At 38.1% G+C, this 27,638-nt stretch overlaps 1 protein-coding gene across 7 annotated transcripts in view; it reads right to left on the reverse strand.

Annotated features, from left to right (window-relative positions):
• Window positions 1-4,245: 4,245 nt before the first annotated feature.
• LOC139757261 (thiamine transporter 1-like) overlaps window positions 4,246-27,638 on the reverse strand; it is a 50,432-nt gene continuing 27,039 nt past the window's right edge. For all 7 annotated transcript variants that reach the window (XM_071677580.1, XM_071677578.1, XM_071677581.1 and 4 more), the window contains 6 exons: window positions 20,848-21,063; window positions 14,558-14,759; window positions 10,926-11,118; window positions 8,509-8,644; window positions 6,836-6,999; window positions 4,246-5,391 (listed from right to left, as the gene is read on the reverse strand). In XM_071677580.1, the coding sequence (XP_071533681.1) occupies window position 5,391; window positions 6,836-6,999; window positions 8,509-8,644; window positions 10,926-11,118; window positions 14,558-14,759; window positions 20,848-21,063 (912 nt within the window). In that variant the 3' untranslated portion in view covers window positions 4,246-5,390. The remainder of the gene's footprint in view (window positions 5,392-6,835; window positions 7,000-8,508; window positions 8,645-10,925; window positions 11,119-14,557; window positions 14,760-20,847; window positions 21,064-27,638) is intronic.

The raw sequence follows: 27,638 nt of genomic DNA on the forward strand, positions 1-27,638 counted from the left end.
ATGTTCCCAAGCCACAAACTTATATATTACGATTTACTCGAGGTGGCGTCGTCAGCACTCATCTGAGAAAAGCAAGCAGTGGGTCCTGATGTGGGAGAACCCTAACAGGAATGTCCCTAAAGAGGAAATGTATAGAACAGAACTGAAAATGTAAGGTGAAAAATTATCATTGTACGTCATACCAATGAAGGAGAGAATGGAAAAGTGAAATTTCAAGATGGCTCAATACTGGCAAGGATTCTGAGTCGGGGGACTGGGGAAACCCTGGGCTTTCTGGGGATTTACCGGAACACCAAACCCGACTATATAGTGTGCTTTCCTACTAGCTTAACCTTGACAATCCAGTTCCCGTCGGAAAATTCATTTTATCTATAACCACCACTGGCTGCTTGGCTAGATAGTATCACTGTGATAAACATATGATGATACTAGGTTAATGTCCAGTGATAACGTCCGTGTAAGTCCATACTTAGAGCTTATATATTTAGAACAAGCGCTATAATTAGTATTCATCATTAGTCTTCCAGCTCAACAGAAAGGGGACAGCGCACTTGGTGCTCAATTGAAGTTATTAGCAAGTTTCGACTTTTTCTGAGGGATTCTTCTTCACCCTTTTGGTCTGTCAAAAGAAACCGTTGAGATAGCAAGACACGTCGCTAACATGACAAGAAATAACCAAGAGTCACGTGAGACGACTAAACTTTGACCTGGATGGAAGGTTAAAATCAAAGGTTAAGTAGCCGTAACGGAGATGAGCGTACGATGTTCAGGTGCCTGGAAAGTTGGTGCAGGCCAGAAAAAATTTCCGAGTTTGGAAAAAACATGAAGCATTAAGCTTTTGACACTTTTATAGTGTTTATAGATTATCATGTTCATAAATAATCAAATTTACTGCTACAACATTCATTACAGATCTCGTGATTTCCATTGATTGTAATGAAAGGTTAGGATGACAGTCTTAAAAGTTATTCCTATATTCATGAAAAAGTAATATTACTCCCATGATATTCAACAGTAAATTGATGTGCTTGAAATAGTACGAGATTCTGCCTGAAAGTGGATAGAAGTTAATTGTGATGTTCCTCCAATGTTCAGGTCAGAGGTTTATGGATAACTGCCTTCTTATTGGTGAAATCATGAAAACCACTTTTGTCATTATTATAAAATCTTGGTCTTTACTGCTGCCCAAAAAGCATCATATTCTTGAAGGAAACATCTTGAATCATTCATATCACATCAGTTAAATTCTGATAAGAATTTTCCCTCGGTTTTCTGAAAACATGAATATAAAGATTCACTAACATCCAGTAATGAAAAACATAACCTTAACTAGAGAAATGATGTCATAGGTGTCAATAGAAATCCATATTATGTGATTATTCGTCATGAACAATTCCTCTCTGTCTGCAAGGTGCACTTAAAAAAGTTTCATCCAAGCATGTAATTTTCTACTCATTATTCAGTCCCTGTTCTTCATTGTCCTTATTCTTTCCCTTTTACAAAACAATGCTCCTACATTTTGTTTACAACTTTGTTTACTTCCTTCAGCATATTTCTGTCAACTAAATCAATTTCATTTTCCTCCTTTTTGCATGCCTGGTTCCTATTTTCCTCCCTATCTTGTAAAATTATTCATATCAATACATTATGGTTTATTCTAAAACTGATGTACATATTACTATTTCTACCTAATGAAGACTGGTATGTCTGTCATTCATAAGTACATAGGGACGTACAACATCTTAACTAAAGCCATTAATTCCACTTTTCTCTTCAGACATAGATGTGTTCTCTTCATTTTAAACTATGCCATGAGGTATGTGCCATCTAGAAACAGCAACTGATTCACCTCCTATACCTCCCCATCTATAGCTCTCAGACTCTTATACTTATCTCCCTCACCACCCTGTTCTAAAACATATTAAACAACCCCAATGACATCACATACTTATTTGCCAGGGTGGATGGGCACTGAAACAAAAATGGAAATACCTTTTGTGGGTAGAAAAATGGTTTCAAGGTGCATCCACACTGGAGTACACATTACTAAGAATAATTAGACGAGAAAATAATTAGACTGAGATTCATGTAAGGCACAATTCACTACCATTATGTTACCCTGAGTATTCAAGGGGTTTGCAAAACACTCAACTGACAAGTTGTGATGATGGACAGAAAATTGATAGAAGAGAGTTAAGGAGAGCAAATGGTGTATCTGATCTTCAAAAAGTCACAAGGAAAAGTGCTAAACTACAGCCCACTATCAATGACAAGCATGGTTAATCAGACAATAGTAAAGATAACTGGATAATAAGTAATGAATAAATGCCAAGGAGAAACTACATAATTGTGATGCAACATAGGTTAGGAAAACAGAGCCTTGGATATAAGAGAGAGAGAGAGAGAGAGAGAGAGAGAGAGAGAGAGAGAGAGAGAGAGAGAGAGAGAGAGAGAGAGAGAGAATTTTGGGTAGACTGTGTGTTTTTAGATTATCATAAAGCATTTAACATATCCCCATGGAAGGTTAATACTTAAATGGATTTCTGAATGTCATCAGAGGAAGACTCCTTTAGTGAACTGAAATTACCTAAGCAGATGGGAACAAAAGAAACATCATAGAGTGCCTTGTCAAATTAAGTTGAAGAACACCAGAGATATAAGGACAGCACAGTATCAAACAACATACTATAATGTAGCAACACGAGTGTGCTGCATACTCATTACTGTACATAATAACCAAAGGATGCATTAACCCTTAGTTCAGATGTCAAATATTAAACATATGTGCATTTGATGAATCACCATAGATGGTCTACCAGGCTGTCTCAAGGCTGTTGCTGCTCCTGATCTACACATGGATTTTGCTAAAAGGAACCGAATTATACCTGAATAGGTTTGTAGATGATGTTAGAACCTTAATTAAAATATGGAGGGGGTTGATGTATGTAAAAAGAAGGGACAGGGAAAGTATCTACGAATTATGGAGGAAGTGGAAAACCTGTCTATTAAAATGTTCCATGACACAGCTGTTGGAAGAATCATGAGAGGGTATACAATTCCAAAAGCTTTAAGGTACAGGGAAATGCACAGGTGCATCCTTAAGTAACCAATCGCCACAGTAATCATGTGATGCAGCAGCTTCCGAGCACTGTGTGGTCTAGTTAGTGATGGAACACATAAGTAGCCAGCTAAAGGTGTGTTGCAATGGTTCAGACATATGAAAAGGATGAGTGAGGGGAGGCTGACTAAGAAGGTATACATGTCAGAAGTGGAGGGAACAAGAAAAGGGAAACAGAGGAAGAGACAGAAAGATGAAGTGAAATATGCTTTGGATGATTGTGGCCTTAACATGCAGGAGGGTGTGAGGAGTGCATAGGACAGTGTAGTGTGAACTGGAGCAATGTGGTATACAGCAGATGAAGTGCTGTAGCTAGGCTGAAACAGGGAATATGAAGTAGTCAGGAGAAACCACAACAAAGTCTGTGAGGCTTTGCACTGGACAGGGAAGCTCTAGTTTCAGTGCAATACACATGAGAGCTACAGAATGGATGTGAGCAAATGAGGCTGTTCTGTGTCTATTCCTGGTGCTACCTCATTACAAGGAAAATGGTAAACAAGTATAACTGATGATAACAATAATAATAATGCACCAAAATTCCTTACACATGACAACTACAGAATGGATGTGAGAGGATGTAGCCTTTCTTCATCTGTTCCTGGCGCTACTTTGTTAACACAGGGAACGGCAATCAAATTTAATAGAAGAAAAAATAATAAAAATAAAGAGCTCCTATAACTCAAAGTGCAGTCATTTATTTTAATTAGTAAAACTGTGTCCTCTATTTCGAATAAATATTTAAGAAAACTTTACATCTATAAATTATTTTGTACTGTCTAAACTTCACTTTTATGAATATTTTAGGATACCTAAGTAGTAGTAAATTTCACATACTAAAATGAGAACAATCTAGTTCACTATCAAGAACACACAAGTAAGACTTTACAAAATATACAAAAAACACTATTAAGACGTTACAAAATAAATCATAAATCCATACAAATTTATCATAAATCCAAATCACTTCCATAATGTTGAATTGTTTTAATTCTACATTACAACTAGATAAAAGTACGTATATCTAAAGATGATCTTGAGGAAAGCTCTTGGAGTTACAGAATCCACACCAATAAAGGCACTCCAATTAAAGGCAAGTAATTCACTTCATAGGTTACTTAATAACAAACTTATCACAGGTTTTATTTAAAAATGCTCATTTATACACAAAGATATCTAACTGAAAATTACAAATCAAAACTATGAAAACTATCAGATCAATAATATCTCCATTACAAAATTTACTAGTATCAGCATTATCTATCTATTCATCTATATCTCTGATAACTGTTCCCTCTGGGAACTCCTTCTAAAGGGTGGCCATGGCATGTCACCTCAACTGGTGACATCCCATCCTGCTTCTTAGGTTTTTAGAGCCTCACCCTGAACAGCCCATTGGTAGAAAGCAACTATAATGCAGTGTTTCCAGGGGCTTCTATCTAATGTTCTGATTCACTACTTTTATCATATATGTTCCTGTCTTATGTTCCAACCTAATGCTCCTACCTACTACTACTACCTAATGTTCCTACCTACTACTTTTGTCTATTGCTCCTACCATTGTGCTAAAAGGCAAGGGTAGCGTATAGTGCTCACAGCAGAAAAACCAAAATGATATAGAATGAGTTGTGTGAGTTAACCGTAGTCAAGTGTCACATGTGACAGGGAGAGATTGTATGTTTGTGCACTGCACATAATGTCAGACTTCCATGTGTGGGTGAGGCAGAAAGAAAACACAACTACCTAAGTCAGAGGAAGGCAACTTGATAACCAGTGAAGTGCTAGCTCGCTATACAGCCATCAATAACCCTCCCAATATCCTAGAGGGTATCTGCTTTATTTAATTTTCATTAAGTATAGCTTTCAGCAATGTGTACATACAACAGTATTATTACTAATTTCTAAAGCCACTTTTGCTTATATCAATATAAGTATCCCTGAATATCATACCAGTTAACATACACCATGTATGCACTTTATCAACAATAGTACATGCCTAACCTCAGCATTGCCTTTTTCTAATAAGACAACCTAGATATATCTATAGAGTATTTATGGTGCAAAATTACCTATATTCTACATATGAAGCTCTACAGTGGTCACAATACTTCTGTCCTGGATGACATTATCAGTTAATCTCCCTTAAATGAAATTTATGAATTATCAGAAGTGTCCATCATGTTTAAAGGTGGAGGGTTAATCTTCAATGGATTCCCAGTACTCACATAAAATGAACTTGCTGACTATTTCCACTTTGGCACATTAGAACTCTTCATCTGTAAATGATCATTTCCATTAATAATAAAGACAAAATTATCTATAACAAAATACATAGCATATGGCATTAAGGTGGGAAAAGTTCAAACACACAAAGAATCCAGGCATTATACACTAAAATCTTACATAAAAGAAGTCAGTTGATGTTACTGCAAAATGACAGCAAAGTTAGAGAAGAGACACTAAATTAGCTAGGACAGACTAGACTATACATAATCATGTATAGAGACCAATGTTTTTAATGCAATTCAAATAAAATAATAGAACACACTACAATACCAAGATACAGTATGTGTATATTTTATATATAGAAAAAATTCTGGCTCCTTCATTGCTAGGAGATAATGAATACTGTAAAGAAAATGAAAAAAAATGCCAAAGTTATTGAGGAGTTGCTAATAGATATCAAATTCATCAAGTTTTTGATTGGATCTAATTGGATATACAGGACACCTACTTGCTATTTTCAATCTTCTTACACTCTTGGGAAATTTCACTAAATAGATGGAGTCAATAAAATTTGAATATTCTTTTAGACATTGGGAAGCAGGGTTGTCAGTTTACTCTCAAGACAATGAATATCCATGCCCTTTGCCAGCCTTGGGGAATAAGGCAAAAGGTGTCCTGGGGTTGTATCATCAATATAATAATAATAATAATAATAATAATAATAATAACAATAATAATAATAATAATAATAATAATAATAATATCCCTGGGGATAGGGGAAAAAGAATACTTCCCACGTATTCCCTGCGTGTCGTAGAAGGCGACTAAAAGGGAAGGGAGCGGGGGGCTGGAAATCCTCCCCTCTCGGTTTTTTAATTTTCCAAAAGAAGGGACAGAGAAGGGGGCCAGGTGAGGATATTCCCTCAAAGGCCCAGTCCTCTGTTCTTAGCGCCACCTCGTTAACGTGGGAAATGGCGAATAGTATGAAAGAAAAGAAAATAATAATAATAATAATAATAATGGGCCGAACTAAGGCACGTGAAATGTCTGGGGTAATCCATATGGGGCCTGGATATAGGAAGTTGTGGTTTTGGTGGATTACACATGACAGCTAGAAACTGAGTGTTAACGAATGTGGCCTTTTTTGTCTGTTTTCCAGGTGCTACCTAACTGATGGAGGTAGTGGCGATGCTGTTTCCTTTAGGGCAGGATGGTGCCAGGAATGGATGAAGGCAAGCAAGTATGAATATGTACATGTATATATATGTGTATATGTGTGTATGTGTATGTATATGTATGTATATGTTTATCTATACATTCTAATATTCTAATACCCAATACAGTTAAAACTATATCCATTCAATGTGTATCTATAGGTACTCACAAAATTTTTGAATTTCAGGGCAACTGCAAAATATGTGAGTCATGCTTATAAAATACATTGTATGTTGGTCTGGTTTGCCATACCTTACATGGTAAATGTTTCATACTTACCATGCTTCAGTTGTATCGGGATGCCCACGGTTCAAAGATTCTGATTGTGCCTCCCACAACCCGATTTCTCTCATCTTATTACACCCCAATCTTCCACATGTGTGTGCTGACAGCACAAAGAAGAGAAAAGCCAGGATCAGGAAGTAGGAACCATATATGATAAACTGTAAGTGAGAAGAGAAAAAATTGTAACTGAAGCATACTGTCTACAATATAATATTACAAAAAAACAGTTTATGCAATACAGCACTATTGGTCAGTAAAATCATAAAATAGTACATGCACAAAATACATGGGTCCTGTCACCTTTGGTATTATTTTCCCTCTTATCCCTTGGATATTGTCTTCATATGAAAACTAAAATGTGGTTCTTTTTCTTGAAATACAATATGAATAATTAAGCTTCCAATTTGTTTTGGATTTTGTCTCATTTAATTCAAGTTCAACTTATGCAATGCTCTCTTTCTTAGTAGTAAATTAAAGATCTAATGGCCATGAACCAGTCACACCCCTTCTTTAAGTTCATGAAATTAATAATGAAATTAAAGTCGTTGCTGTCACTTGTGCTTCAGTGATTACAAAATTAAATGACTGGCTAGAAACAAACAGGAGTGATTAACAGTCAAACCTTAGAATGGTTTGATATGATTAGAAGCCTGTCACTAACAATTAGTTGCATTGTAAGATATCTGAATTTCCAAACAGATTCAAAATGACGTGAAAAAACCCTGATGGACTGGGGTTACAGGTAAAGAATGAATTTTCATTTAGATAAGTGCAAAGTTTTACATATCAATAGCAAAGAGAAGGCAAGCTTAAGGCAAAGTACTTTTCTTTTCAACAGGACTGTTAGCATATGGAATGACTTAATCACTGAGTGCAATTGATGAGAGCAGCACCCTAGATATATTTAAGAACAAATTCTAAAAATAATTTTCTTGAAGTCCACAACTGACATTCATTTGTGCCTCCTTAGTTACATATAAAGTTTACAGGTATGTCTCTTTTAGTCAGCTGTATACTCTTCCCATTCTTCTGACACCAATCTCTGAGCCTCTGACATCTTCCAGTATCATGCTGCTTCAAAAGGACCTAATGGCCTGCTGCTGTTTGAATTTCTTTGTAACACAGGTATACAATGATGTAAAAGAGAAATATGAGGGGGTTTAAGGTTATGAGTGACAGGTAAAAACTAGGACTATCCAATCTACTTCTGTTTAACACATGCATGCATTCATGTGACCGGTTATGTTATAGTCCTTCAAAAATGGTCACTCGTATGTACATGAATGAATGTGCAACTACTGAAGTTATGATAGTTCTTTTAAACTCTGACTTCAAAGGACTATTTTCTTTCCTAAATATAAGTGAAATAGTTTTTAATGGACACAATTTAAGAAGAAATTTTCATGCTTTACCCTTGGAGATAGGGTAGAATACTACCTACAAATCTCCTGGATGTTGCACAAGGCAACTAGGAGGGGGGGAGTGGTGAAGCCAGGATGAAGGAGCCAAAGTTCTCCTTAGTCTAAGGATAAATCATCTGTTCCTTATGCTATTTCAGCAAGATGGGATATGGCAAACATATATGAAAGAAAGAATTCTGTGCCAATCTCTTTTTCAAGATCAAGCAGTATTTGGCATTTAAACTGTCTATACATTTCTGTGCTTACCTGTAAAGGAGGCCCAGTCTCTAAAACTTGAACGATCACAAGTGTGACAAGTGACTGAATCAACAGTGATACAAACATGTTGATTCCAAACACCAAGCCATAACTATCAACTCTCAGTTGTTTTGCCACCTGATAACTGAAAATAGAGTAAGTTTACAGTATGTGCAATAACTCATAATACAGATAATCCTTAAAACATCATAGTCAAGATACAACTCCATGAACTTCTGCATGCCAGTGCCCCACAATGAAACATGATATCTAATTTTGTACTTAATAACATCATATACTTTCTCCTACATATTTTTTATCTAAAGCAAGCAACAAGCCAATAACACAATAAATCGATATGCATCAGTCAGCTACAAACTCACAATACACACCAACAGGGTAATCATTAAAAGACAATTTGTTGTCACATATATACCTAGAACATAGTACTTTGCAATGTATCCTCCCTAACCTGGACACACTGAATGGCAAATCATGCATAACCTGGACATTATAAATATGTGCTGATGTTCAGGCAGCAGAAAAAATGCTATTCTGGGTTGTGGACATTTTGTCTAACTGGTGGAATTGTTGGTGACTATTCTCCTGAATCATGAAATATGTCCTAAACTTGGCCAGAGTCTAGGTCTGGGAGGAAATACCTCAGGTTTGGAGAGATATAATCAGAGTTTGGGAGAATGTCGGTTATTCTCTCAAAACCCAAAGGTACATCTTGAACCCAACCACTTTGCACAGCAATTAGACTGAGTTTAGGGGAAAATGTTTTTCTCCCAGAGTCCAGAATACATAACAAATCGAACTTCCTTGCATACTAAACAATCCAGGTTTGGAACACTGTCCAAAATAAACATACAAACATAGGAGTTAAACAGTTACATAATTCTACTGTGGCATACATAAATCTATCATGGTCATCGGAATTCTTATGTGAAGCCGAACCTGCTACGATAATGCTGAATATCACAGCTGGAGAGTGAAGATGTAAACACCTTCAGAAAGAGACTTAAGCATAATAATTTTATTGGTTTTTCAAAGCAAATAAGATGACTTTGTTCAGATGAAAAATATCAAGCAATACAGTTTAAATACTCTTGGCAAAAACTCAAGATGCTGCCAAGAGGGAATGAAATACATCTTAACATGAAACTTATTCATTAATCTTAAGTGTATCACTCGAGCATAACCAACTAGAACAACCAGCTTAAAAGAAGTATGAACAAGGTAATACCTAAGTATAAAATCCTGCTTGCTTCATTCAATTAAAGCAGGATCATACTAATTTTTCCTTTCTTGACAATCTATTGAGTGAAGCCTCCAACTTCTTTCCAAGAAATACTGCCATACATTGCTGGTTTACAATGATTCAGAAAAATTTTCTTCACAAACATTTAAGTCAGCTATTGACATTCAGTCATTTATAATAGTTTAGGAATCACAACAGTATTGTTTCTGGATTTAGTTAAGATTCACAGTGTACAGCAATACCTGGATGAGTTTGAGATGTACCTTCAAATTTGTATCTCAGGCTCAAAAATAGAACCTTAAAGGCATCTTTAATGGATAATCATATTAACTATGTCTAATGAATAAGTCTGCATTCTAGGATCAAAGGCTAAAGTAATTATGGACAAGGATCTTAGTTAAAAGCACTTTTAAAGATTGGAGCTGAAACTCAAAAAACTATTATAATATATTGCACTTTGGACATTACTATTATTATCATTATTATTATTATCATTTTGCTCTGCCGCTGTCTCTCTTATTAGTGAGGTAGCGCAAGGAAACAGACGAAAGAATGGCCCAACCCACCCACATGCACATGTATATACATACACATCCACACACGCAAATATACATACCTATACATCTCAACGTATACATATATATCCACACACAGACATATACATATATACACATGTACATAATTCATACTGTCTGCCTTTATTCATTCCCATCGCCACCTCGCCACACATGAAATAACAACCCCCTCCCCCCTCATGTGTGCGAGGTAGCGCTAGGAAAAGACAACAAAGGCCACATTCATTCACACTCAGTCTCCAACTGTCATGTAATAATGCACCGAAACCACAGCTCCCTTTCCACATCCAGGCCCCACAGAACTTTCCATGGTTTACCCCAGACGCTTCACATGCTCTGGTTCAATCCATTGACAGCACGTTGGCCCCGGTATACCACATCATTCCAATTCACTCTATTCCTTGCACCCTCCTGCATGTTCAGGTTCCGATCACTCAAAATCTTTTTCACTCCATCTTTCCAACTCCAATTTGGTTTACTATTAAACCATATATATTGGAGCTTTGTGATTCATACAAAACAAATCTTACTGACTGGAAATCAACCAGTAAGAAGATATACACTTTACAAACAAAAGTTTAGTTCACCTGGCAATGGTAATCAGAACTTGGTAGGAAACTCTAAATAGTATGTAGTTGATATAACCAACTGCGATTGAATCTGTGAAGCCCATGAAAATGAGAAGAACACCATCCACTACAGACATCACTGCTAGAGTTCCTTCACCAAAAATCTCCCAGTTAAGATGCAGATAACCAACACTCAGGGCTGCAAGAGCACCTGTAAAAGCAAGAATGTACTTTTAAGCATGAGAAACTGATTAAAACTGCCTTTAGATTTAATGCACCTTACTAAATGAGTCTTTCTACCTGATTTGGAAAACAAAATGGGTATTTACAAACTTAATTGAAAACCTTAAGAGAGAAAGGAGAGTCAATGAGAAATTAAGAATTATATCAGCCATATCCACCAAATGCAAATATGCATGTTTCAGAGTGGTTCTGGAATGCACTGTGAGATTCTTGTACTTTTTTCATGAGAATTCAAATACAATGCTTTGTCAGCAGAGATATTGTTTATGTTTTCTTTGCTTCTCTCTGCTTAAATCCACTTAAGACAATGTATCTAATGTTATCAGAACAATATATGTAAATATAATATATTAACAGTGAAATTCCTAATTTGGTATCACTGGTACTGAGCAACTCTGTATCTCAGGTATTCTAGGAGGCTAGAATATTTCTGGATGAAACTAGGGAGATGAAATGCTTTCTGTTTAGCTACAGTTCCTGTATGCTATCCACCACATTGTTATTCTCATATTTTTGCATGTGTAGATTCTGTGAACCTTTCCCTTCCTCAGTAAAATACACTTTTCTCTATTCACCTCATTAATGTAATGCTGTTTCAGATACCTAAGTAACAATGGCACAATATCTATTGTGTTTGCTTCGAAGAATGTATGTGAGAAATACTTAGAAAAACAGATGGATTTTTATGTAGCATTTATGGATCTGGAGAAGGTATAGGATAGAGTTGATAGAGATGGTCTGTGGAAGGTAATGAGAGTATATGGTGTGGGAGGGATGTTGCTAGAAGCAGTGAAAAGATTTTATCGAGGATGTAAGGCATGTGTACGAGTAGGAGGAGAGAAAAGTGATTTGTTCCCATTGAATGTTGGTTTGCAGCAGGGGTGCATGATGTTTCCATGGTTGTTTAATTTGTTTATGGGTGGGGTTGTTAGAGAGGTGAATGTAAGAGTTTTGGAGAGAGGGGAAAGTATGCAGTCTGCTGTCGGTGAGAGGGCTTGGAAAGTGAGTCAGTTGTTGTTCGCTGATGATACAGTGCTGGTGGCTAATTCAGGTGAGAAACTGCAGTAACTGGTGACCGAGTTTGGTAAAGTGTGTGAAAGAAGAAAGCTGAGAATAAATGTGAATAAGAGCAAGGTTATTAGGTTCACTAGGGTTGAGGGACAAGTAAATTGGGAGGTAAGTTTGAATGGAGATAAACTGGAGGAAGTGAAGTGTTTTACATATCTGGGAGTGGATTTGGCAGCAGATGGAACCATGGAAGTGGAAGTGAGTCACACAGTGGGGGAGGGGGCAAAGGTTCTGGGAGGATTGAAGAATATGTGGAAGGTGAGAACATTATCTCAGAGAGCAAAAATGGGTATGTTTGAAGGAATAGTGGTTCCAACAATGTTATATGGTTGTGAGGCATGGCCTATAGATAGGGTTGTGCGGAGGAGGGTGGATGTGTTGGAAATGAGATGTCTGAGAACAATATGTGGTGTGAGGTGGTTTGATCAAATAAGTAATGAAAGGGTAAGAGAGATGTGTGGTAATAAAAAGTGTGGTTGAGAGAGCAGAAAAGGGTGTATTGAAATAGTTTGGTCATATGGAGAGAATGAGTGAGGAAAGATTGACAAAGGATACATATGTGTCAGAGGTGGAGGGAACGAGATGTGGGAGACCAAATTGGAGGTGGAAAGATGGAGTGAAAAAGATTTTGAGTGATCGGGGCCTGAACATGCAGGAGGGTGAAAGGCGAGCAAGGAATAGAGTGAATTGGATCAATGTGGTATACCGGGGTTGACGTGCTGTCAGTGGATTGAATCAGGGCATGTGAAGCGTCTTGGGTAAACCATGGAAAGTTCTGTGGGGCCTGGATGTGGAAAGGGAGCTGTGGTTTCGGGCATTATTGCATGACAGCTAGAGACTGAGTGTGAAAGAATGGGGCCTTTGTTGTCTTTTCCTAGCGCTACCTTGCACACATGAGGGGGGAGGGGGATGGTATTCCATGTGTGGCGAGGTGGTGATGGGAATGAATAAAGGCAGACAGTGTGAATTGTGTCCATGGGTATATATGTATGTGTCTGTGTGTATATATATAAGTGTACATTGAGATGTATAGGTATGTATATTTGCGTGTGTGGACGTGTAAGTATATACATGTGTATGGGGGTGGGTTGGGCCATTTCTTTCATCTGTATCCTTGCGCTACCTCGCAAACGCGGGAGACAGCGACAAAGCCAAAAAAAAAAAAAAAAAAAATATGTTGTGAATTTTGTTATGCCACCTGACTGTTCAGTCTTAAACTCTGCTGGGTCTTATGAATAGAAATGTGGTGCAATGACCATAGCAACATATGCATGAATTAGTGGATAAACAAGAAAGAAGGAATTATCAGTTATACACATCTTTGCCCTTACAGACATTGACCTTTCCTTCCACATGCTTGCTAAGCCTTCAGTGAGGAATATGCAATAATTTTTCATGCGCACTGGAGGCATAAGTTCAAAATATCCAAAATTAAACCTTGAGAAGTCTATTCCTATGATTAAGTTGAGCATAATTTTATGGTTAAAACAACAAGCAACTCAACATGCTCAGTTGTTGCATATGAGTGCTGCATGCTCTTTAAGTCGTGCTGCACCACTGCCAAGCATAGGAAGTAATCCATGGTATTTTAAGACGTTCCAGGTGAGTAGTGTGGTACTTTTGTTATTGCTTTTGTCAAAAAACAAAGGTGATTGCTAATGGTATTACATAGGAATTATCTATTATCTTGACAGATTGACAGCACCAAACATTATTACATAGTATGAGGGAACAGATCTTGTTCAGATGTTCTAGACACTTCTCCATATACATATATGGAAAACGTTTAGGCCTGTGGTGTCTGTCTGGAAACAATGAGTGGGGCACCAATACTGTACAAGTATCAGTGACTGTATATGTCACAAATGAATCAGAGGTGGCCATTTAAAAAAGTGGTCTTCATTCGAGGTCAGCGGGTTACTCTTTAAAAGATCCTCATATGAGGTCAATTGCCTTCTTTTTTAATCTGCCATGAAAAGAAAATGGAACAACTGATAATGTCTTCATCTAAAGTGCTGTCGTGCAGTTAACTGTGTACAGGATATATCAGTTGACTGAGGTGTGTCTAGACTTTCTGTCTGTTCTATCCACAGATATGGATAAGATGGGATGGAACAACTGAGACTGCACTGTATTATATACAATAAACACTTACACTTGCATTACTTTACACAGAACACTCTGTTAAGGTTATTGTACATTCCTATCAAAAGCTATGGGCCCAAATATTTTCTCAAATTTGCAAAATTCCAAAATCTGAATCCCAAGGATTATGAACTGTTAAATCTTTAAATGTATAACCCATAAAGAGTGCTCAGTAATTTCCATTTCGTACTTACTAAGCAATGTCTGTACTGCCTCCACAATCCCATTATACAGAGTCTCAGTCTCATTCATAGGTGCAATGGTCTCCCACAATGGCTGGATGTAGTTGCCCACTTGAAAATTTCCACATGTGGCAAATGCCCACCAAATGGACCACTTTATCAGGTAATTGTTGCTGTATGCATTTATGAAGTCCTTCCATATCAAACCTGGTACCTGAAAATCACTTCTGCATGTAGATGATATATGAATTATCAATGCACTAAGTAAATGATTTTATTACTGACAGCATTTGTTTAAAGTTCAGTGTAATATATTCATTCACTGAAATTTACAATAAGCACTATATTAAAATGTAATATAATCAAAGTACAAAATCCAACCGTTTATCATATACTCTTATTCACAGCTGTAATATTAAAGAAATTATGTACTGCCTCACAAAATGCATCAGCAATCAAAGGCATATAAAACTGAAAAAAATATATGAAATGTCTAAATTAACATATGTCATCATCTCAGTTGAAATTCAATATTTTCATGCAAGAGTAAGTAAGCACAATATTGGGGGAACACAATGTTTTTGTAAACTTAGCTTGATATAATTCCCTTTCAAAACAACATCTACATTAAAAGTATGATATGATATCCTAGAATCTAAAAACTTATTGGATACAGATGCATGTTATCTACATATCAAAACCTGATAGATTCATGTTCAGTGAGCTCTAAGAAGAAAGGAGAACTTAAGTTTAGGGTAAGGCAAACATCTATTTCAATTCTGAATCAAAGATACCATAAAGTCAAAGCCTAGCCGCCTGGGAGACTAATTTGATAACAATCACAAAAATATCATGATCTAATTCATATTGGTAAATTCAATTTCATAGTTTCATAAATGTTAAGTAGTCTTAGGAATGGAAGTGGTAACCCAGAAGATCATTTTGGTAACAATTTTAAATAATCCATTCATTAAAGAGAGGTAAATGAATATCTGCATGAAAATGAAGGGGTTATCTTTTGGGGTACCCTGGGTAGCAATTTAACCTTGCATGAAAAGAAATTCTTTGCAATTTTCCAGCCCTCCATTAAGTACAATCATCAAATCTGTAATGATCAGTAGAAGGCCAAAGAGTTGGGTATACATATGGTATTGTACAAATCCCTGATTCAAAGGGAGTGATTTTCGACTAGTATAAAGAATGACATACTACTGTGCAGGCAAAAGTTAATAGGCACCACATCAACTGCACAACCTTAATGAATGAATAAGGAGTACTGTAATGATCCTAAGGCAAGAGAAACATTCTAAGCCAAAGATTGATAGCAAAATCTATGGCTTATCTGTGATTAAAGCCTTTGAAGTTACACAAATTTTCAAATTAAGGCCTTTGTGAAATAAACTCAACTCAAACCAAAGGGAAGAAAGAATACTGCCCACGTGTCTCATTTAAGTTGTAGAATGTGGCTAAGAGAAGTGAGAGTGGGTGTGGGTGCTTGGAAATCCTCCCCTCCTGTATTATTGTGCAAAATAAGGAACACAACTTGGAAACATGAAAGGATTTTTTCCTCTAAGGCTCAGTCATTTGTTCTTGATGTTACCTCACTCATGCGAGACATAGCAAACATGTATAAAAGAAAAAAATAAGAGTAAAATCTAGGATGACACCATTTGGGAATTCAAACAGCATGCACTCTGGAGATTTCTCAGATTAAAGAACCAAAGAAAGAATATTCACTTTACATCAGCATTTCATTACATATACAGTTTACTGTCTCTGCAATCTAGCCCCTAATTAATCAAAAGGTTGTCTCAGTTTACAAAAATTATGGGTATTTCAAGGAAAATGGGAGCTGCTTGTGCTCCATTGGTCATTTAAAAGATGTGTGCTACATGGGTGCATAGTAGAGCCAGCTGAGTTGTGATGCAATATTGCAAAATAAACCTGAAGGAATTTAACTCTGTAAAGACAACTAAGAGGGGCAAGAGCAGGAATTTGGAAATCCTTCCCTACTGTATTACCTTCTCAAAGAAGACACAGAGAAAGGAACTTAGCATATTTTTTTCCTATAAGGCTTTACCATCTGTTCCTGACTCTACCTCACTCACATAAGAAATAGCAAGCATATGAAAAATTGAAAGAAAATATCAATTAAAACCTAGAACTGAATGCTTCAGTAAAAGTAACACAAATACTTGCATATAGTGATGGACTAACCTGAAGTCAAGTCTGATCAGAATCTGTGAAAAAGACAAAGATTTAGTGCAAGATGTTAACCGTTTGGTTATTTCATCTTGCAAATACTTATTCAAACCAGTGAGACAGACCCTAGCCTACCCACCCTTATATTTCATAAAGGTGAGAGATTTGTTCTACCAGTTGGTCATGCCACATTGAACAAGCACTTCAGATAAGATAATCACAAATGCCAGACATGCAAACAGTATTCCCTATAAGCCACCATGCCATATAGACAAAAAGAAAAACAAACTAAATAAACTGAGACCATGATGGAGGGGATAAAGACTCTTTATAAAAAACACAGTAATACAATCTCTACTGATCCAACTCTTCATAGATGACAAAGACTGGATAATTTTACCTGAGTACTGGAAAACCTTAACTATCTGTGCATTTACCCAAAAATACACAACCCTTAAGGAAACTTTAGAACTAGAAAAACCTTACCTTTTTGTACATTTACAGTTATCACATTCTATTCTTGATATTTCATACATATTTTTTTTTTTTTTTTTGCTTTGTCGCTGTCTCCCGCGTTTGTGAGGTAGCACAAGGAAACAGACGAAAGAAATGGCCCAACCCACCCCCATACACATGTATATACATACGTCCATACACGCAAATATACATACCTACACAGCTTTCCATGGTTTACCCCAGACGCTTCACATGCCCTGATTCAATCCACTGACAGCACATCAACCCCGGTATACCACATCGATCCAATTCACTCTATTCCTTGCCCTCCTTTCACCCTCCTGCATGTTCAGGCCCCGATCACACAAAATCTTTTTCACTCCATCTTTCCACCTCCAATTTGGTCTCCCACTTTTCCTCGTTCCCTCCACCTCCGACACATATATCCTCTTGGTCAATCTTTCCTCACTCATTCTCTCCATGTGCCCAAACCATTTCAAAACACCCTCTTCTGCTCTCTCAACCACGCTCTTTTTATTTCCACACATCTCTCTTACCCTTACGTTACTTACTCGATCAAACCACCTCACACCACACATTGTCCTCAAACATCTCATTTCCAGCACATCCATCCTCCTGCGCACAACTCTATCCATAGCCCACGCCTCGCAACCATACAACATTGTTGGAACCACTATTCCTTCAAACATACCCATTTTTGCTTTCCAAGATAATGTTCTCGACTTCCACACATTCTTCAAGGCTCCCAGGATTTTCGCCCCCTCCCCCACCCTATGATCCACTTCCGCTTCCATGGTTCCATCCGCTGCCAGATCCACTCCCAGATATCTAAAACACTTTATCTGGGAGTGGATCTGGCAGCGGATACATATTATTTACATCTTTCCTTGTCATTCACACATTATTTATATGAATAAATGAAAAAGATAACTTATTTTCATCAAAGATATGTACAATAATACATCGAGGATGTAAGGCATGTGTACGTGTAGGAAGAGAGGAAAGTGATTGGTTCTCAGTGAATGTAGGTTTGCGGAAGGGGTGTGTGATGTCTCCATGGTTGTTTAATTTGTTTATGGATGGGGTTGTTAGGGAGGTGAATGCAAGAGTTTTGGAAAGAGGGGCAAGTAAGAAGTCTGTTGGGGATGAGAGAGCTTGGGAAGCGAGTCAGTTGTTGTTCGCTGATGATACAGCGCTGGTGGCTGATTCATGTGAGAAACTGCAGAAGATGGTGACTGAGTTTGGTAAAGTGTGTGAAAGAAGAAAGTTAAGAGTAAATGTGAATAAGAGCAAGGTTATTAGGTACAGTAAGGTTGAGGGTCAAGTCAATTGGGAGGTAAGTTTGAATGGAGAAAAACTGGAGGAAGTAAAGTGTTTTAGATATCTGGGAGTGGATCTGGCAGCGGATGGAACCATGGAAGCGGAAGTGGATCATAGGGTGGGGGAGGGGGCGAAAATTCTGGGAGCCTTGAAGAATGTGTGGAAGTCGAGAACATTATCTCGGAAAGCAATAATGGGTATGTTTGAAGGAATAGTGGTTCCAACAATGTTGTATGGTTGCGAGGCGTGGGCTATGGATAGAGTTGTGCGCAGGAGGATGGATGTGCTGGAAATGAGATGTTTGAGGACAATGTGTGGTGTGAGGTGGTTTGATCGAGTAAGTAACGTAAGGGTAAGAGAGATGTGTTGAAATAAAAAGAGCGTGGTTGAGAGAGCAGAAGAGGGTGTTTTGAAATGGTTTGGGCACATGGAGAGAATGAGTGAGGAAAGATTGACCAAGAGGATATATGTGTCAGAGGTGGAAGGAACGAGGAGAAGTGGGAGACCAAATTGGAGGTGGAAAGATGGAGTGAAAAAGATTTTGTGTGATCGGGGCCTGAACATGCAGGAGGGTGAAAGGAGGGCAAGGAATAGAGTGAATTGGATCGATGTGGTATACCGGGGTTGACGTGCTGTCAGTGGATTGAATCAGGGCATGTGAAGCGTCTGGGGTAAACCATGGAAAGCTGTGTAGGTATGTATATTTGCATGTGTGGACGTATGTATATACATGTGTATGGGGGTGGGTTGGGCCATTTCTTTCGTCTGTTTCCTTGCGCTACCTCGCAAACGCGGGAGACAGCAAAAAAAAAAATGAATACTGATACAAGAAATATTTTTATTTTACTGTAAACCTGTCTACAATAGTTGCCACATAAACCTGGCATTCTGCTATACTTATGTAGTTACACTTCCTTTGATGATTTAGGAATGAGGGTGATACGTGCTATTCTTTTCCAACTGTTCTTACGATTCTAGTGATAGCCATAGATTAGATGTAGAATAGTACATCAGCTGGGAATTCTGATAAAAGTGCAAGAGTTTAAGGCCACAGGTGTGGCATGGTGCACTACACTAAGCAAAGTTACAATCATGGCACAGCATGGTGTACAGGTTAATAATATAAACATACATCTTTGCTCACTCTATGGAATGCATGATATTGCTTGATGTCTGGCTTCAAGTCTCTTGTTTGTATGCATATCCCTGAGCAAAAATGCATGCCTGATACTGCTTATCACCTTTTTCAACTGTTCAATTTTAGGAAGGAAAAGTCTGCTCCAAAAGTCTGTTGAAGCCGTTGGCATTGCCGACTGTGATGCATTCACAGCCTGACTAGGGACAAGTCCCCACAGGTTTGAATTCTGGTCCAGCAGCCAGTCTACAGTCAACATAGATATTCATTTTCCCTTTAAGGATGATTGATAATTTGAGTACCAAGCTTAGGCGAGGGCATACCCATCTATTTATCTATCTATCTACTCATAAACCCACTTATAAATCCACATTAATCTATCTTAGCCTGTTATTGTAAATAGCACTCTTTATATAAAAAAATATGTACTGAATGTGGACTATTATTTCAAATGCATGACTTTAATTTGAGAATTGTATGAAAAATCAAATGACCAAAAATGACTCAACATGGCTGCTTTTCATCATATATGACTGGCCCATCACTCAATCTCACTTTATATGTCAATTTCAAGGAAATTTTTCCTGTTTATAATATTATTGAAAATGAAAGCACTATGGCATACTCTAAAAATTAGTCAGGTACATGTAATACCATTTTATAAACAAATAAGCAATATACTGTTATATGCAGTAATTTTCAAGTACAGTAATAAAACAGTTGGTAGTTTGTGATTCACCTTTACTGTAAGAACTCACCATTGTGCTGCAACAGAATTTGTAAGATATACAGAATTATTTAACAGTTCCAAGCACAACACTTTAATGGGAAAAGTTAAACTGAGATAATAGATCTAGGCTAAAATGAGATGGGAAATGGTTCATCACACTGCACAGCTTTTCTGCTGCATGCTACACTGATACTGTATTGGAATTACAACACAACAATGGTATGGGATACAGCTCCACTCTATCAGTATGAACTACTAAACTGAAATTATGCATAGTATGCAGAGGAAAATAAAATCTAAAATACAAAATTATCACATTTTAGCTTTACAGTCCCTCACTTTGGTTACAATTATCTTATATCACAGCCTTTTATGGTGAAATCATCATTTCTATGTACTAAGTGTTACAGAAGTTTACAGTAAATGAGTTTTCATTACCTTTGATACTTTTGCTAGGAAAGTAACTTCAAAGTGATTCTCAGTAAGTTGGGTGTGGCTCTCTCCTTCACTAGTTGATGCATATTTGTGACGGTGGAAATAGATGCTAGATGAAGCAGAAGGCAGCAGACATGCTAAAACTAATGCAATTGATACGCCTGTAAGGGATATATAGTTCAGCGAGTGGTAGTCCATCAACTTCGACGACGTCAACACCTATGACAAGAAACAAAACATGAAAATTCTTGAAAATGGAGGACAGAAACACTAATTCTTTTTTCACAGTAACACAAACAATATAAATAGAGCCTAATCCTTTATGCTGTGAAGCTGTTATGAAGACCACAAGGTTTCCAACAACAAATATATGATAGACAGTACTGTGAAAGTATACTGGTCTGGAATGGCGTAAGGTGTGGAAGGGATGAACTTTTTTAAAGTCTAAAAATGAGGAAAAAACTGAACCAACAAATGCTGCACCACAGTGAACATGAAACTGAATGAAAAAATGTTTGAATATCATGTGATATCAACTACTGTCCACAGAGATTACCCTTGAAATGCTCCAAAGGTAGAGAGGAGTTAAGGATTATAAATGGGACAATAGAATGTGAATGACTAAGGGATAAAGTTTTTTTTTTTTTTTTTTTTTTGCCGCTGTCTCCCGCGTTTGCGAGGTAGCGCAAGGAAACAGACGAAAGAAATGGCCCAACCCACCCCCATACACATGTATATTCATACGTCCACACACGCAAATATACATACCTACACAGCTTTCCATGGTTTACCCCAGACGCTTCACATGCCCTGATTCAATCCACTGACAGCACGTCAACCCCGGTATACCACATCGATCCAATTCACTCTATTCCTTGCCCTCCTTTCACCCTCCTGCATGTTCAGGCCCCGATCACACAAAATCTTTTTCACTCCATCTTTCCACCTCTAATTTGGTCTCCCACTTCTCCTCGTTCCTTCCACCTCTGACACATATATCCTCTTGGTCACTCTTTCCTCACTCATTCTCTCCATGTGCCCAAACCATTTCAAAACACCCTCTTCTGCTCTCTCAACCACGCTCTTTTTATTTCCACACATCTCTCTTACCCTTACGTTACTTACTTGATCAAACCACCTCACACCACACATTGTCCTCAAACATCTCATTTCCAGCACATCCATCCTCCTGCGCACCACTCTATCCATAGCCCACGCCTCGCAACCATACAACATTGTTGGAACCACTTTTCCTTCAAACATACCCATTTTTGCTTTCCGAGATAATGTTCTCGACTTCCACACATTCTTCAAGGCTCCCAGAATTTTCGCCCCCTCCCCCACCCTATGATCCACTTCCGCTTCCATGGTTCCATCCGCTGCCAGATCCACTCCCAGATATCTAAAACACTTCACTTCCTCCAGTTTTTCTCCATTCAAACTCACCTCCCAATTGACTTGACCCTCAACCCTACTGTACCTAATAACCTTGCTCTTATTCACATTTACTCTTAACTTTCTTCTTTCACACACTTTACCAAACTCAGTCACCAGCTTCTGCAGTTTCTCACATGAATCAGCCACCAGCGCTGTATCATCACCGAACAACAACTGACTCACTTCCCAAGCTCTCTCATCCCCAACAGACTTCATACTTGCCCCTCTTTCCAAAACTCTTGCAATTTTGGACAATTTTGAGCAATTCACTGAAAAACAAACAAAAAGAATTAAGTTCAGTATGAAAGAAGTTAAGGGATATTCCACATCTAACAGATGAACATGGGAAAACAATAAATAGGAAAATCATGGAAGAACATGCTGAAACAGAGATAAGAGTAAAGAGTACTAGCTTCCAATACAGTGTGCTACAATTATCAATAAGATGAGAAGAGAACAAATTATAAAATAAAACATACCTGATTCTTTTCAAGCAGTTTTGGAGAACACTTTGTCAAACAATACAAACTGCATAATCCAATAAGTGGTTTATATATGAAATAATAGCTTAAGTTCAAACATATATTATGAAAGTACATCTACACATTTTATGCATGTTTTCCATTTCCCATATTAGTGAGGTAGCACCAGGAACAAAGAAATGGCCTCATTTGCTCACATCCACCATCTAACTGTAATGTACACTGCACCAAATCCAGGGCTCCCTTTCAACAACCAGGCCTCACAGACCTTCCTGTGGTTTCCTATGACTGTTTATATGCCATTTATATGCCCTGTGAAGCACATTAGCACAGTCTGTTCTATCCCTTCCATGCATCTCATCCTCCTGCATGTTCCGGCTCCAAGTCTTCAAACCATCTTTCACTTGATCCTTCCACTTCCTCCTTGGTTTTCCCATTTTCCTTATTCCCACCACTTCTGATATGTATACCATCTTGGTAATTTTCTCCTAACTCAACCTCTCCACATATCTAAACCTATTCAACACACTCTCTTTAGCTCTCTCTACATACTCCTCTTACGACCACATTTCTCTCTTACCCTATCGTTCTTATTTGATACACTCTGCTCAAAATGCATATTGTCCCTAAACATTTCATTTCAAATACAATTACCTTATCCCGTAAATTTTCATCTAAGGCCAATGCCTTACATCAATAGATCACTGAAACTACTATATCATCAAATATACCCCTCTTTGCCCTTGAAGACAGTGACCTTTCTTTTCTTGCATTCCTCAGTGCTTCCAAGACCTCTGCATCCCTTACCAACCCTATGGCTCACTTCAGTTCCCATGGTTCATTCAATGCTATATCCACTTAAAGGCATCTAAACATTCCCTTCCTCCAGGTTTTCTTCATTCAAACTCACACTCCACATAACCTCTATCTCTTTTTACAATGACTGTTTCATTTGCCATGTCAGTCTTTTAACCTCATCAGATAGAAAAAGTGTAGGACAGAGGGAAGTTGGAATGAGAAAGGACATACAAGGGTGAGAATTTCTCAACCAAGATGCTGTTTCCTGTGGGGCGGGGTAGCAACAAGAATGGATGAAGGCAAGTAAGTATGAATATATACAAGTATATATATATATATGTCTGTGCGTGTATATGTATGTATATGTGTGTGTATATATATGTATATGTCTGTGAATGTATATGTATGTATATGTGTGTGTATATATATGTATATGTCTGTGTATGTATGTATGTATATATATATATATATATATATATATATATATATATATATATATATATATATATATTTCTGTGTTTCTTTCAAACTATTCTTTCAAACTATATATACATGCTGCCTTCATCCATTCCCGCCGCCGCACATGACCATGAAATGGCATCCCCTCCCCCCGCGTGCACGCGAGGTAGCTCTAGGAAAGGACAACAAAGGCCACATTCGTTCACACTCAGTCTCTAGCTGTCATGTGTAATGCACCGAAACCACAGCTCCCTTTCTACATCTAGGCCCCAAAAACTTAAAATAGTTTACCCCAGACGCTTCACATGCCCTGGTTCAATCTATTGACAGCACCTCGACCCCGGTATACCACATCGTTCCAATTCACTCTATTCCTTGCACACCTTTCACCCTCCTGTATGTTTTTTTCATACATAATCACGATTTCCCGCATTAGCGAGGTCGCGTTAAGAACAGAGGACTGAGTCATAGAGGGAATATCCTCACTTGGCCCCCTTCTCTGTTTCTTTTTTTGGAGATTCAAAAAACGGGAGGGTTGGACACAGTCAGTCTCTAGCTGTCATGTGTAATGCACCGAAACCACAGCTCCCTTTCTACATCTAGGCCCCAAAAACTTAAAATAGTTTACCCCAGACGCTTCACATGCCCTGGTTCAATCTATTGACAGCACCTCGACCCCGGTATACCACATCGTTCCAATTCACTCTATTCCTTGCACACCTTTCACCCTCCTGTATGTTTTTTTCATACATAATCACGATTTCCCGCATTAGCGAGGTCGCGTTAAGAACAGAGGACTGAGTCATAGAGGGAATATCCTCACTTGGCCCCCTTCTCTGTTTCTTTTTTTGGAGATTCAAAAAACGGGAGGGTTGGATTTCCTGCCCCCCCCCCCCCCCCCCCACTCCTTCCCCTTTTAGTTGCCTTCTTCGACACGGGAATACGTGATAAGTATTCTTTCTCCCCCTATTCCATATATATACATACACACACACACACAACACACACCATATATATATATATATATATAAACCCCCCTTGCATTTTCGGGCCCCTTCCACAAAATTTTTTCACCCATTTTCCCCACCTTCCATTTTTGGTCTCCCCTTCCCTCGCTCCCCCCCCCTCCCGACACATATACCCCTTTTGGGTCACTTTTTCCTAAATCATTCCCCTCCCATGTCCCCAAACCCATTTAAAACACCCTCTTCTGCTCCCAACCACGCTCTTTTTTTTTCCACATCTCTTTTTCCCCTTTAAAACTTACTTACTTGACCCAAACCCCCTCACACCACACTTTGGTCCTAAAACATCTCATTTCCAGCACACCCAAACCTCCTGCCACCCCTATCCAAAGCCCAGCCTCGCAACCATAAAACATTTTTGGGAACCACTTTTCCTTCAAACATACCCTTTTTTGGGCTTTCCGAGAAAAAATGTTCTCGATTTCCCAAACACATTTTTCAAGGCTCCCAGAATTTTCGCCCCCTCCCCCACCCTATGATCCACTTCCGCTTCCATGGTTCCATCCGCTGCCAGATCCACTCCCAGATATCTAAAACACTTCACTTCCTCCAGTTTTTCTCCATTCAAACTCACCTCCCAATTGACTTGACCCTCAACCCTACTGTACCTAATAACCTTGCTCTTATTCACATTTACTCTTAACTTTCTTCTTTCACACACTTTACCAAACTCAGTCACCAGCTTCTGCAGTTTCTCACATGAATCAGCCACCAGCGCTGTATCATCACCGAACAACAACTGACTCACTTCCCAAGCTCTCTCATCCCCAACAGACTTCATACTTGCCCCTCTTTCCAAAACTCTTGCAATTTTGGACAATTTTGAGCAATTCACTGAAAAACAAACAAAAAGAATTAAGTTCAGTATGAAAGAAGTTAAGGGATATTCCACATCTAACAGATGAACATGGGAAAACAATAAATAGGAAAATCATGGAAGAACATGCTGAAACAGAGATAAGAGTAAAGAGTACTAGCTTCCAATACAGTGTGCTACAATTATCAATAAGATGAGAAGAGAACAAATTATAAAATAAAACATACCTGATTCTTTTCAAGCAGTTTTGGAGAACACTTTGTCAAACAATACAAACTGCATAATCCCCTGCTTTATTATTTATTTATTATACTTGGTCGGTTTCCATCTTCACTGGGGTAGCGCGGGGAAACAGACGAAGAGTGGCCTTTCCACTCATTTTATATATATATATATGTGTATGTGTATGTATATATATATATATATATATATATATATTCCCTGGGGATAGGGGAGAAAGAATACTTCCCACGTATTCCCTGCGTGTCGTAGAAGGCGACTAAAAGGGGAGGGAGCGGGGGGCTGGAAATCCTCCCCTCTCATTTTTTTTAATTTTCCAAAAGAGGGAACAGAGAATTGGGCCAGGTGAGGGTGTTCCCTCAAAGGCCCAGGCCTCTGTTCTTAACGCTACCTCGCTAATGCGGGAAATGGCGAATAGTTTGAAAGAAAGAAAATATTATGAAAGTACATCTACACATTTTATGCATGTTTTCCATTTCCCATATTAGTGAGGTAGCACCAGGAACAAAGAAATGGCCTCATTTGCTCACATCCGCCATCTAACTGTAATGTACACTGCACCAAATCCAGGGCTCCCTTTCAACAACCAGGCCTCACAGACCTTCCTGTGGTTTCCTATGACTGTTTATATGCCATTTATATGCCCTGTGAAGCACATTAGCACAGTCTGTTCTATCCCTTCCATGCATCTCATCCTCCTGCATGTTCCGGCTCCAAGTCTTCAAACCATCTTTCACTTGATCCTTCCACTTCCTCCTTGGTTTTCCCATTTTCCTTATTCCCACCACTTCTGATATGTATACCATCTTGGTAATTTTCTCCTAACTCAACCTCTCCACATATCTAAACCTATTCAACACACTCTCTTTAGCTCTCTCTACATACTCCTCTTACGACCACATTTCTCTCTTACCCTATCGTTCTTATATGATACACTCTGCTCAAAATGCATATTGTCCCTAAACATTTCATTTCAAATACAATTACCTTATCCCGTAAATTTTCATCTAAGGCCAATGCCTTACATCAATAGATCACTGAAACTACTATATCATCAAATATACCCCTCTTTGCCCTTGAAGACAGTGACCTTTCTTTTCTTGCATTCCTCAGTGCTTCCAAGACCTCTGCATCCCTTACCAACCCTATGGCTCACTTCAGTTCCCATGGTTCATTCAATGCTATATCCACTTAAAGGCATCTAAACATTCCCTTCCTCCAGGTTTTCTTCATTCAAACTCACACTCCACATAACCTCTATCTCTTTTTACAATGACTGTTTCATTTGCCATGTCAGTCTTTTAACCTCATCAGATAGAAAAAGTGTAGGACAGAGGGAAGTTGGAATGAGAAAGGACATACAAGGGTGAGAATTTCTCAACCAAGATGCTGTTTCCTGTGGGGCAGGGTAGCAACAAGAATGGATGAAGGCAAGTAAGTATGAATATATACAAGTATATATATATATGTATATGTCTGTGCGTGTATATGTATGTATATGTGTGTGTATATATATGTATATGTCTGTGAATGTAT

Source organism: Panulirus ornatus, chromosome 25 (assembly GCF_036320965.1).
Source record: "Panulirus ornatus isolate Po-2019 chromosome 25, ASM3632096v1, whole genome shotgun sequence".
Taxonomy (NCBI): Eukaryota; Metazoa; Arthropoda; class Malacostraca; order Decapoda; family Palinuridae; genus Panulirus; species Panulirus ornatus.